Genomic DNA, 13,762 nt, shown 5'->3' on the forward strand with positions numbered 1-13,762 from the left:
AAACAATGTGTTTTGCTCAGGTAGTGAAAGGAAAGGACACGAATTTTGGATTAATCATTTCTGTCCTTAAAGCTTATTTTAAATCAGTTAAATATTCCATTTTCTGTTTTTAAGACATGCTGAATATTGACTCTCTAGGACATTTCACCTTGTGGTGGTAACAACAAGTTTGTTGGGTAAGATGGTAAACAAATAGGTTGGTTTCCTAGGAAAAGATCTTTTAAAAGCAGGATTTGTCCAAACATTTACTACTGAAAATTATCAGGCAATGGGGGAATCTTTTTGGAATAGAAAATGCTTTCTGTCCAGAATTTATTGTGATTAAAATGCTTAAAGTATACACATGCATTGCAATAATGTCTTTAGTGAGTTTTTTTAATAGGTGCAAAATCAGTAGAACTGAATTTATACAGGGGAAGGTTGAAGTGTAGTTTTACATTCGAATTGATCCTTCAATATAGTAAATTTTTATAAAAGCACTGTCAGAAAGGTGCCAAATTCCAGCTTTTGCAATTTACAGTGTTTGTTATCAGGCTCCTGGTTGGATTTCTGAGGATCTCATCGTGTCTGGAGAGTTGTCCCAGGGAACAGAAAGGTTGAGGCAAATAATTAGTTGTGTATTTCAAGGAAAAAAATGTTTTTATTGCAATTCAAGACTTGTTTTTTTTTCCCAAATTATGTGTATTTTTATTTAGTTAAAAGGTGAGTAAATGGTGCTCTGCCAAACAACCTGCTGGCAGAGCTGTCACTCAATTAGTATCACTGATGCTGATTCCAGAATAAATCATAAACTTTTCCAGCCACACTTCAAGCTGACAGTTTTCTGTTGGGTTGTTTCCATTCACCTCCAACTTTGGCTTTGGTTATGTGCTGTTCTGGAGACCCTTTTCCTATCAGTAGCTGTGACCTGACCCTCTTGAGCTATATTATATCATTCCATTTTGACACCTTTTATCAAACTTTAATGAAATGACCCAGGCAAACAAATTGTCATTAAACTTTCCATCACTTTGTCCCTTGGTATCGTCTTTTATAAATTGGACAGCAAATGTTGTATTGATCTTCTCGTTCTTGCAGCTGAACTTGAAATGACCCAGACTGCTTGTTGTTTATGGCCTAGAGTTGCTTTTCCTTGACATTTCCATCCCCAGCATGACATCTCTTTTGTTTTTCTTTCTTTCTTGTGGAGATGAATGAACAAGACATACGGTATCGAGACATCCTCGGTCACGGCAATGGAGGCACAGTCTACAAGTGAGTGGGGATTTCACTTCAAACCTTTTAAAAAAACCCCAGATTTAACAGCTCTTTTTTTTTATTTTTACCCCTCGTGTTCGTGTCGAGGTGCAGGTGGGCTGCTGCTCCTCTGCAGGGAAGATGATAAAATAAATCCTTAATCTGAACTTTGAAAGGACCCCCTTCTATATTTACAAGGTGTCTGCTCTTGGGTGCTGGGAGGGCTGGTGCATTTTTATTATCTTTTTAATGCTTAGCTTTGAATCCCCCTCTGGGTAACAAGTTAATGGCTCACGAGTGGAACTTGGAATGTCCTGAATTGCCTCCAGGATTTCCAGTGCCATTATTTCTGCTGGCTCATCACGCCCTTACTGGGAATGACACCAGTGGGATGTGGTGACACCAGTTCAGAATTCCTCACCCCCCCTTCTGCTGTTGCAGTGACCTCCCTCCCTCCTGAGCAGCTTCACACACGGGCTGATGAATATATGAAATGATAAACTCTCCCAAATTTCGGTAGTGGAGCTTTAATACCCTGCAGCCAGTATTAATTTGAATATTGTAAAGATTATAATAACACAGATATAGTTTTCTCGACAGGAAAGTCTTTCTCATGCATAGTGCAAAGTTTAAACTACATAATGTAATATCTGGTACTTAATAGTCTGCAGTGGGGTATGAAAAATATTCCACTGGGAATTAAGAAATCCATACTTTATAAGAAAGCCCTGAGGGAGTAATAAAGGTTTCCTCCAGAGAGCTATTTACCATATACAGTAACCCAGCATCCCATTAGGGTTTTGTTTATACCTTAGACATTTTAACTTTCAGATGAACATTTTTTCCCCCCCCTCCCTAAAATGTTTTAAAAGTTACAGTGCATTTAGTTTAGTTTCTAATTGGCTGCCAACATTGCAGAAGGTTTAATGGAAATGAACTTCCAAAAGCTTAAAGGAACAAATCCAGCCTTGGAGTGGGCTCTGAAAATCAGGTTAGAATCGTGGGTGGAACGTGGTTCAGAAACCTCATGGGGAGTTGTCTTGGAGAAAGATATTCCTAGACCAAGAAACTTGAGGAATTGGTATTATTTTCTTACTTTGTGATAGATATGAGAGAGAATGTTGAGCTTTAATGCTCAGTCTTGGTGTTTTCTGAGTTAGAGAAGGTTCCTTCCCTTCCCTGTGCTCTGGGAGTGGGTGCAGGTGGGAGAAGCATCACAAAGGAGGACCACGTGCTCTGGTCCTTGTGGAAAGCACTTGAGGAATAGTTAGGACAGGGAATATCCCACCCACCAAGAGGGAGAACCCACATATGTCCCTGTGTCCAGTTCTGGGTGATTTTCTTTGGGAAGCAGCTGAAATAAGGAAGTAACAACGTGAAACCATGACCAGCATAAGAATGGTCCCACCAAAAGTGTCTTCATCCTAAAAAGTCTAAAGAATGTAAACCAAGGTAAGGGAATGTGTTCTTCTTTCCCTTCCTTCCTCTTTTTGCACTGAGGGTCTGATGAACTTCTTGCCTGTCTGTCAGCTTGGAAGGAGCAGCTCACTCTGCGTCTGTTGGGAGTGTTGGTGTGGAGGATGAGACACAGCTTTTGGGAGCAGAAATGGTGTAAAAACATCTCATTCTTTCATAATGTTGCCACATGCACAGTATGTATTTCCCATTTCTTAAAACTCATCCGAGAAATCTGGATAAAATGTGGTATAAAGCCGCATTTTTCACTTTTTTGGCGTAATTTTGTATTTCTAAGGTAGTGTGCTTCGATCACCTTTGTTAAGTGGGTGACTGGCATTTGCCTGCAGTCTGGGAAAGTAAAAAAGAAAAGACCTGAGGCCCCTTCTGGATCAGGAAACTATTTCTGCCTTTCTTTTTCTTTTTTATCCCGTTCATGTTTTAAATCAACACTTGCAGTGACTTCCTAGCTTGTCCTCCTGTACAGGTGTCATTCCACCCTGCTCCAGGGAACTGTTTGTGTGTGGATGTTTTACACGTTATCCCAGAATCCTGGAGTGGTTTGGGGTTGGAAAGGGCCTTAAAACTCATCCAGTCCCACCCCCTGCCATGGGCAGGGACACCTTCCACTAGCCCAGGTTGCTCCAAGCCCCATCCAGCCTGGCCTTGGACACTTCCAGGGATCCAGGGGCAGCCACAGCTTCTCTGGGCAACCTGGGCCAGGGCCTCACCCTCCTCCCAGAGAACAATTCCCTCCCAATATCCCATCTCTCCCTGCCCTCTGGCAGTGGGAAGCCATTCCCTGTGTCCTGTCCCTCCCTGCCTTGTCCCCAGTCCCTCTCCAGCTCTCCTGGAGCCTCTTTAGTCCCTGGAAGGGGCTCTCAGGTCTCCCTGGATCCTTCTCTTCTCCAGGTGAACATTCCCAGCCTCTCCCAGAGCTGAGGGGCTCCAGCCCTGTGGCAGAACTTCCACCTTGGAGCAATCCCCCCTTCCTGAAGGGAAGATCATCTGCACCAACCCAAGCCAGTAAGGACTTGCAGAGTGGGATCCTTACAGGTAGCAGGATTGCACCAGTCATACACAGCAGCCCCCATATATTTTATTCCAGTAAATCAATGAACATTTGTCAAGGAAAATTAATTGCAGAGGTTTGGCTGCGTTTCCCCCCTCGTGCTGGTGGAGAGAAGAGCCCGTGTGGGTTATTGATCTGCAGCTAAAGAACGAGCCTGTCTGCACCATCTCCTCCCTTCCCAGCTCTTTATCCCAGCCCAGCTCCATTATGGCAATGATATATTCCCGGCGTTCGGCAAACGAGGCAGGGAAAACTCTCAGCCTCCCTTTGCCACGTGAATTAACTTACTATTGAAATAGTTTTTATTGAGATGGAAGTATTGATCACTTCTCATCCCACCCCTGGCTCCAGGAGGGGGGCTGGGGGGAGGGAGGGGAGGTGGGGTCGTTCTCCTCGCCAGACGTTATGTTTAGTTAGAAAATGGATTTCATTTATTTGGGTTCTTTACAGCTGCAACTGGTTTATTGCTTGGAGAAGAGGTATCTTAGCTTTATTTTTATGACAGTATAATTATACTTTAGAAATACACTTGATTACTGTGTGTAGCAAAATTGTTCCAGTATATTGGCTTGGCCAATATTGCTATACAAACAACTTTTCAGTCAATTGAGTCTGGTAAAAAATCAATACTTTATAGCAATATTTCTAGGGAGAACTTGCTGAATCTAAATGTTTTTCCTGTTCTAAAAAGAAGGGATTTTACAGTTGTTTGACATCCTATTTTGCCCCTACCTTTTGCTGTGCTATTTTCTTAATTAAGGGACGATAAAAATCCTGAAGTTGGATATGGCACAGCCAGTTAATTATCCTTGCTTTTTGATTGGTTGCATGTTCCAAAATATGTGAGAAAATATAAAACACCCCCAAACTGTATTTTAAATGACTTGGTTTGCAGTGGGATGCACACACTGGCAGCCAGGGTCAGGAGTAGCTACTTTAATTATTTAGACCTAAAATCATGCATATTTTGAACTTAAATATCACAAAGTAGAGGTATTTATCTCTGGCAAATTATTACTCTGTCAAATCTCTCACATGGTGTATCAAAACACTGTTTCCTTCCTTTAAAATGGAATCTTTTTCTCTTATTTCATGTTTTCTAGTTTTTGCTGTGCAGTTGTAGCTCAGGAGAAGTGGGATGTTCCAGGAACTCTGTTTAATCCCTTCTGTGTTCCTGGGATTTATTTTAAATGGGAGCTGTGGATGGTTTGGAACTCTTTTTGGGTTCTGTTGGAGGAGCCTCCAGCAGCAGGAGAATGTAACACTCTGTACACAGAGATAACCATAAAGCCCCAATGATGCCCTAATTAATTTGTGAGTTACCAGGATCTGGGAGAGAGGGAAGAAAAGGGGGAATGGCTTCCCATCTTCCAAAATGCACTTTAACCAGAAGGCTTCACTTTGAGTTGAGTAATTTGGAGAGAAGTGGCTGTTGATGATGTACCACCCTAGGAATTGCATGGCTGGGGAAAACGGGGAGAAATGTGCAAAACTTAATTTGTTGGAGCCATTTACTCGAGCAATTGTGCAGTTTGGGTGAGTGGAGTGTTCCAGCATCTGCCTGTTCCTTCATTCCCTATCCCAGGCCACCTCGGGGTGCCCCATTAGCACGTGGAATGTCCCTGCTGTGTCTTGCACAGGCTGCAGACTGTGCCTTGGGAGGGGACTGTGGGTGCTCTGCCCTGGGCAGGGACAGGAACTGTCAGTTCTGGAGCCTGGGAGCTCCAGAGGAGGTTCAGCTGTGTTTGATGGGAAGGGAGATGGAGGGGATGGAGCTCCCTCCTCCTGGTTTATCCCATGGATTCCAGTGCAGGACAGTGGTGCTGGCAGGATGGAGCTCTGTAGATCCAGGTTGTTCTTTAAAAGCAGTGATTATAATGCACCTCTGATGTTGGGGGAAGCCAGTCTGAGTCTTAGTGGGGCTGTTCCTCTCCTCTGTTCTTTCATTTCTGGTTTTCTATATGGATATCGTGGAGTCCTGGAGTGGTTTGGGTTGGAAGGGACCTTAAAGCCCATCCAGTTCCACCCCCTGCCATGGGCAGGGACACCTTCCACTAGCCCAGGTTGCTCCAACCTGGCCTGGAACATTTCCAGGGATCCAGGGGCAGCCACAGCTTCTCTGGGCAACCTGTGCCAGGGCCTCCCCACCCTCCCAGAGAACAATTCCCTCCCAATATCCCATCCATCCCTGCCCTCTGGCAGTGGGAAGCCATTCCCTGTGTCCTGTCCCTCCATGCCTTGTCCCCAGTCCCTCTCCAGCTCTCCTGGAGCCCCTTTAGGCCCTGCAAGGGGCTCTCAGCTCTCCCTGGAGCCTTCTCCAAACTATGTGGAACACAGGAACAATCATTTGCCCCTGTTTCAAATTCTTGGATTCCCAGATTATTTTGGCCCTTTTGCAGAGTAGGTTGGGGTGATCCCCTGCACGTGGCAGAGGGTAACTGCAGGCAGGGAAATCCCACTGCAGAGCAGGGACAGAAGCAGGATCAGAGCCCATCCCTGCAGGTTCCCAGAGCTGACCCACGTGGCTTCACCAGTGGGTGATTTCCAGGGGAGGTTTTCCCTGGAAAACCTTTTATCCACGGTGCTTGACCCAGCAGGAAGGAAGCAGAGGCAGGTTCAGTGTTTGTTTGGCATTAAAACACATCTTGGGCCTTTTGAAGTGTAAAAATTGCCCCTCCCTGAATTCTTGTGCTGCAGTGGTGGAGGCACTTCCCTTTATTTCCTTTCCCAGACCGCATCCATTTGCTGTTTCTCTTGCTCTGTTTTATTTTTAGTCCCACTAAAAAGCACTGGAACAGTAATAACTGATCAAGTTAGAAATCCCCCACCAGGTTCCACCTCTTCCCACTGTGGTTTAAACAAGACTGACCAGTGGCTGCTGGTCACTCGTTCCCTTTGACCCCAACCATTGCTCTCCTGCCTCATAAAATCTGTTATGCACAAAAGTGCATAAAATGAAGATAAAGTACCTCCTTCAAGTCTGACAAAACCCATTCCTCTGCAGAATGGGAGCTGCAGTGAAAGTAAATAAATGAATGGACAGCAATCACAGCCTAGTTGATGAAACTGTTCAATTAAAGCACAGGCATTTACATGGTGTAATTTCCCTAAATTGCCAATGAGCCCCTTTAGACACAACCAGTGTTCAAATTGATTTCAGCATTGATTTTGGCTGAAGCTGATAAATTTCTGCTTGTTAGTTAAAGTAATTTTGCAGAAGACTTTGTAGTGTGGTATTGAAGTGTTCATTTAGCTGATGGTTAAAAGAGGAGTTATTTACAGAGGGTTCTACTGTTGGGCTGAGATGGGACAATTCCCCGGTCATCTTTTTACTTTTAATTTTTAAGCTTCAGTATCCAATCAATACGTTATTGAAACGGATTAAAATGTATCCAGCCAGCTGCCTATGGCTGTTTAATTAGAAACTGGATGATTCTTAAATTAAAGTTGGTTGGGTTGGGTTGTGTTGTGTGCCCACAGCTCGGAAGATTAAATGAACAGCAACCCTGGAAATGGGAGTTTGATCCCAGTGAGGGGCTGTGGGTGAGCTTAGAATCATGGAATTGTTCAGGTTGGAAAAGATCTTTAAGGTCAAAGGATCAGACAATGGTTTGGGTTGGAAGGGAACTGAAAGCTCATCTCACTCCGTGAGCAGGGACACCTTCCACTGTCCCAGGTTGCTCCAAGCCCTGTCCAACCTGGCCTTGGACACTTCCAGGGATCCAGGGGCAGCCACAGCTTCTCTGGGCAACCTGTACCAGGGCCTCCCCACCCTCCCAGAGAACAATTCCCTCCCAATATCCCATCTGTCCCTGCCCTCTGGCACTGGGAAGCCATTCCCTGTGTCCTGTCCCTCCATGCCTTGTCCCCAGTCCCTCTCCAGCTCTCCTGGAGCCCCTTTAGGCCCTGCAAGGGGCTCTCAGGTCTCCCTGGATCCTTCTCCAGGATGAACAACCCCTCATATTGCCATCTAAATTGCTGACACCACGGAATGTGGGGAACTTTTTGGGTCACTCTATTGCTTCAAATTTCTTCCTGGAGCTGGGATGGATTTACTCCAGATCTGCTCGTGTTGGATAACTCCTGGCTGTGTCAGCGAGCTCTGTGGCTGCTCTGCTGTCCTTTGTCCTTGCAGCCAGTTGGAAGCAGCTGAAATCCATTCCCTGCAGCTGATGTGAGGTGGTCCCCTGGTCCTGGCTGTCCTGCTGTTGGTGGCACCACTTGGAGCAGTCAGGGCTGAGCTGTCTCACCTTTTTTCCTGCCTGTTCAGGTCTCTTTAAGGAACAGGGAATGAATTGCAGTGAGATGAGTACAAGGAGAAAGGTTTGTAATCCAGGTTTCAAAGGTTAATCCTGAATGTTTGGCTGCAGGAGCCAAGGAAGACTCATTTAAGAGGAAACAGATGGAAATAGTAGCAGGTTAGAGCATAAAGAGGTGAGGGATCACTGCTGGGCTCGGGCTTGAATTCCAGCACCGCCTCATTCCCCCAGAGCTGGGTTAAGTGAGACATGTTGCTGCTCAACATTCTCTTTCTGCAGCCTCTAGTGCCAATTTTACCCTTTCTAAAAAGTTTAAAATTTAGCTACAAGTGTTTGCTGGTTGTTTTCTACTTCAGCACCAAATCATTTTGCAATCAGTACTCAAGCATCTGCAGTGGGGTTTCAGATGGAGGGGGAGGTTGGCGTAGATTGTGCTCTGAACCAGCACAGCCCCCATAAAAGCTCCTTTTTACAACTGCTGTGCACTCTGGATTTCCTGGTTTAACAGCCAGAGAGTCAGGCTAATGTGTTTGCTATTGCAGGAGGCAACAACTGGCAAAGTGGTTATTTCCTAGAAGCAATTTGAATCCGTGTCTTTAGATGGCCACGGGAGCACACGACACTTCTGGCGTTAGAGCCTGACCAGGGGCACGACAGACAGTGGCAATAGTGGGGAAAAAAGGGAAAAATGACCAGTAAAGCAAATGTGGGGGTGATTTCATTTGTGTCTGGGTTGCAGCTGGTGGCTGGCAGGCCGTGCTGCAGGGAGGGCTCTCGCAGTCCTGTTGCTCTCGCACGACACCAGCACAACATTTTGCTCTCAGTTATTTCTCAGAGGGCAGGAAAAATGTCCAGTTTGCCTCAGTCTGTCCCCTCACGCCTGAAAGGGCTGCTTTGCTGCAAGCACAGCTCTTTCTGTTTGCTTTTGAGCTCAGATAAGAAGCTTAAAGCTTCTATTTTTCTGTTAGGAAATGGTCTGCCTTGGTCCCAGAGTGTTTGTGTGGTTCCGTGGCTGAGTGAGGAGGATGTCTGGAGGCTTTACAGTTACTCAGTGCAGTTCTGTGAGTAGCTGATACAAACATGAGGAAATGGGACAGTCTTTACCTTCTTTTTGGAGTGAAATGGTGTCCTGCTGTTTGTAACAAAGGTGTGCAATGAGTACACACCGAGGTGTGGAGCAGAAGGAAACGTAGTAGAGAAAATCAAAATATTCACTTCTCTTTTTACTTCATGGCCTGAGTTTGCCACCTTTGGAGGTTCAGATGGACATGAGGAGAGTAAGATGCTGCAGCACTGGAACAGGGCATGGGAGAGGCAGGGAATGTCCATCCTGGGGCTGTCAGCACAGAGCTGGACAAAGCTGTGGCCTCAGTCCCTGTTCAGGAGGGTCCCTGTTGGATTAGATGGTGAGGAACCATCATTTCATCTGCTAAAGCATCACCAAGAGCTTCTGTGAGCCAGCAGAGCTACAGCAGCTCTGGGTTTGTGGCATTCACAGAATGCTGGAATGGCTTGTGTGGGAAGGGAACTTTAAAGTCCATCTCATTCCATGGGCAGGGACACCTCCCACCAGCCCAGGTTGCTCCAAGCCCCGTCCAACCTGGCCTTGGACACTTCCAGGGATCCAGGGGCAGCCACAGCTTCTCTGGGCAACCTGTGCCAGGGCCTCCCCACCCTCCCAGCCAAGAATTCCTTCCCAGTCTCCCATCTCTCCCTACCCTCTGGCAATGGGAAGCCATTCCCTGTGTCCTGTCACTCCATACCCTTTTCCAGAATCCCTCCTGACATCAGCCATGAGTTTCCTGGTCCCTGGGCTGGAGGGGGACGTTTCATCCCTGCTGCCTCCGTGCTGTCAGTCCATCATTTTGTCATATTTGCTGAGGTTGGTTATATTTCTAGGAAGGGAAGGGACTGACTCATTGGCATAGCACACAGGTCATGGCTTCCCCTTGAATCATTTAGTCTTGCCAAGGAATATCTTATTGATTAGAAATTGTTTCCGTGGCTATTGGGGGGAAAAAAATAGAAGGCTATATCCTGGTGGCTGGAGTGAGCAGATGGGAAGCAGGATCCTGCTCCAGGCTCCTCCAGTGCTTTTCTGCATCAGCATGAGAGAATAATTTTCATGAATTTTGCTCTCTAGGTAGAGACTACATTTATTTTGAGTTTTAATAGAACAGTAAACTCAGTTTGTAGTAAAAAGTTACTGTGTATGATGGGAAAAGCTGTTGGAGGAACGCAGGGATCTTTGCATGCTCTGTGCTTGGGATGTGACCATTGTTAAGTCACTGAACTGTGGGCAAATGCTCTGCAGCTAAAAATTAGGAAACAACTAGAAAATTGCTGTTCCTCTTCAGTGTCTGTGTGTTGAACCTGAAGTCAGTTCTTTGCTTGCCCTGGAAGGAATGATCCCACAATCACAGCATCCTGGGCTTTGGGTAAAATTCCTCCCAGGGAGGGTACAGAATTGTTGAAAGAGGGAGAAATGTGTTGTTTGCCATCTAAGCTGTTTATGAAGAATCTTGTGCATGTTCTCTTTGGTTGGGTTTGTTTTCCTTCTTGAGCTGAGTGAGTAGAAACTCCTCACATTCAGTGCATGAAGTTTTTAGCATTAAATATTAGATTGGGTTGGGGTTGAGGTTTGAGCCAAAGCATCTGACATTTCTCCTTGGTTTTCCTTACCTCAGGAGGAAAACAACATGCCTTTCAATTCCCTTTTTCTTCCCTCTCTTTTTAAAAACAGAAGCCAGCTGCTTCTGATGCTTTCAGGTCTTAATTTGCTTTCCTGGAGAAACACATCTTATGTGAGGGGTGAGGGGAGAGATGCTGAGGAGTTGGCAGTTCCCCCAAAGCCCTATTCTAGTTTTCCCTGCTATTGATTTTGATTTTCTGGGGCACAAGGGATGCACGTTCCATACTCTGCAGTCCATCACAAGTTTATCTGGCTTAGCTGGAGGGCTTTGTTCAAGCAGGGCTTGCTCACACACTGTATTTCTTATTTATTCCCCAAAATAACCCAGTTTTTGGCCATACCACCTCTGAGGGACACTCTGCACTTTCAGAGGGGGGAAGACAAAGTTCTTGGCTCCCGTGTGTCCCTTCAGGGCTCTAAATGTCAAGATTAATAGTCAAGGTTAATAAAATATCTGCCACAACTGTGCCAACCTTGCTTAGAAGCTGCTCCTTGTCATGGAGGGGGGGGCTTGGAATCATCAACTCCAGTGGGAATGGGGAGGAAGGGATTTCAGTTTCTGCTCCTCAGTGGGAATGTTTCAGCCTGGCCTGGCCTCTCAGAGCATTAAAACAACCTCTGGGTGTTCACTGGGAGAACTTCCCACAGGGAGATGCTTCCTGGAATGTTCCAGGCCGGGTTGGATGGGGCTTGGAGCAACCTGGACAAGTGGAAGGTGTCCCTGCCTGTGGCATGGGGTGGAATGGGATGAGCTTTAAGGTTCTTTCCCACCCAGACCATTCCAGGATTCCCTGTTGGCCGCTGCCTCCATCTCCTGGGCCAGGAGGGGGGAGGAAAACCCCCCTAAAACTCAACTTCTCCCTATTTTCTGGCTTTTTTTCTCCTCTCTTTCCCTCTTTTTTTTTGAAACTCATGCACTGCTCTCTGCCACACTGCCTCTGCTGGTGGAATGTGTTTGTTTTCCTGAGGAGGTCTGAAAGTTGCTGCTTTCTTTCCTCCATTCTCCCTGAAAATTTCTTCCTTCTTTTATGAAACCTGTAAAAAATTTTGTTGGGGGAGTTACTGGTCTGAGTTATTAAAACTTGGTTTTAATTAAACAACAGTTCCTGTTCTCTTTGAAGCTCTCACTGCTGATCAGTTAAAGATATATATTTATATCTATATCTCTGTCTTTATATCTATATGTGGATTTTATCTATAACTTTTTGCACTATCCACTCTTTTTAGAGATGCCCTTTTTGCAGTCAGACTTTGGTGAATTTGAAAAGAATTCATTGTCTTGTAAGGTCGGGATCCCAAAAGGGATCCCTGAGCTTTGCCCTTTTTTTAATGGCTTTAATCATTATCCTAAGCCTCAAAAATGCTGTGCCTACAATAGCTAAGAACTGCCTCTTTTTAAATAAATTAGAAATTTAAAAAATAGTTCAGTGCAGAGTATTGGAGTTACAGTTTCTTCATGTGCAGAAATTTGGCACCAACTGAATTTCCTGTTGCTGTCGTGTTTATTTTTCTACTATTTTAATAAATACAGGGTCATTTTTTTTAAATGTATATTTAAATAATTTTTATTGTCGGAGGAAGTTGTTGTGGTGATTATTGATCTCATAAAATTTCTATAAATCTGCATTTAAAATAATAAACCATCAAATTTCTGATAGATACAATCCCCCAACTAACCCAAGTGGGATTGGGATCAGGCTCTGCATAAGAATATATTCCTTTATTTGTCCCAAGGTTTGTTTGGAGCTTCCTCTCTGGAGAGTAAAATGAACACTCCATGCCGTGGTGTTTGTATAATTCCTGCAAAACTGAAGTGGCTTTTCTATATTTTTAATATTTGGCACTGGCATCAAGTGTTCAAAATTGCTTTTTAATCCTCTGATTGCAGAATTTGGCTCTCTCTGATGCGTCTCCGATTTCTCCTTAACAGCAAATGATTTATAGCCACCCCTTCTCAATCATCTCTTACAGCTTTTTACTGTAATAGATGAGGTTTTTAAGCAAACCAAAACCCAACCCCGACAAACAAAAGAGCAGGAAAATGAATTTGTTTCCTCAGAGCTGGTTTTTTTTCCGAGGGATAAAATTTTGCAAACACCCAAACGATGTTTTCCTTGAACGTTTCTCATTTCCGTGCATTTCATTTCCGCTCTTTATGTTTGTTTTTAAGCAGCTCTGCAGCTATTTAGCAACTGTTTTCTCTCCTCTTTAACATCCACTTGTCTTCACTGAAACTCATCCCCAGCAAGAGTTGTTATTGTAGTTGTTTTTTAGGCATTTTTTTGCCCCTCCTGGAAGATTTTTAAGTGTGTTCACTGAAATGTTCCAAGTTTCTGAGGAACCTTTTTTGAATTTTGCCTTTTTTCTTCTTATTATTCTGCAGTGATGAGTTTGTTCACTTACTTTTTTGGAGGTGGCCCCGAAATCTGGGAGAGCTGACCCTTGAGATGAGACTTTTAGAATGAAATATTGGTTTAATCTCCTCATAGACATTCATACATTTGCTAATGGGTGTGGTATGCAGCAAAATGTTGTTTTTCTCCATGCTGTGCACGTTATTCCATGGGATTTTGTTTTTAGTGCATCCTTCAAAAGCTGCATGAAAGGCACTAAATCTTCAGGCTTTGGCTGTAACCGCAATGGATCAACTGTAACCAAAATGATCCATTCCAGCTTCCAGTTCTACCTAATATCCAACAAAACCCCCTTTTCCCTCCCCACTCAGTGGAACAGGTAATTACTGTAGCAACCAGAGCCTAATTGGAAGGGTTAGTTGTTAATTAAAACACCGCAGAGGTGTAGGGTTGTCTTTTGGTGTAACCAAAGCTCCCATTCAAAGTTCATTAATCACTTTGCAGTTATTGTGCTGGGGAAGGTCAGGACAGTCGAGCTGCCTGGAGTAAACAAATTCCTGGCCTTGCAGAGCCACCCATGGGCCCGCTGTCCCTTTGTGCTCCAATTCCCAGCCATAATTAAATGTTAAATTGGTGCTGTCAGTGCTCTGTAAACCAAACCAGGGGCCTGCCCTCTGCTGGAAACTCAACCCAA

General features: G+C 44.7%; 1 protein-coding gene across 3 annotated transcripts in view; it reads left to right on the forward strand.

Moving 5' to 3' along the window:
• Window positions 1–13,762, forward strand: part of MAP2K5 (mitogen-activated protein kinase kinase 5) — a 129,449-nt gene that overhangs the window by 26,962 nt on the left and 88,725 nt on the right. For all 3 annotated transcript variants that reach the window (XM_064669293.1, XM_064669292.1, XM_064669294.1), the window contains one exon: window positions 1,190–1,254. In XM_064669293.1, the coding sequence (XP_064525363.1) occupies window positions 1,190–1,254 (65 nt within the window). The remainder of the gene's footprint in view (window positions 1–1,189; window positions 1,255–13,762) is intronic.

The sequence above is a fragment of the Pseudopipra pipra genome, chromosome 12 (assembly GCF_036250125.1).
Source record: "Pseudopipra pipra isolate bDixPip1 chromosome 12, bDixPip1.hap1, whole genome shotgun sequence".
Classification (NCBI taxonomy): Eukaryota; Metazoa; Chordata; class Aves; order Passeriformes; family Pipridae; genus Pseudopipra; species Pseudopipra pipra.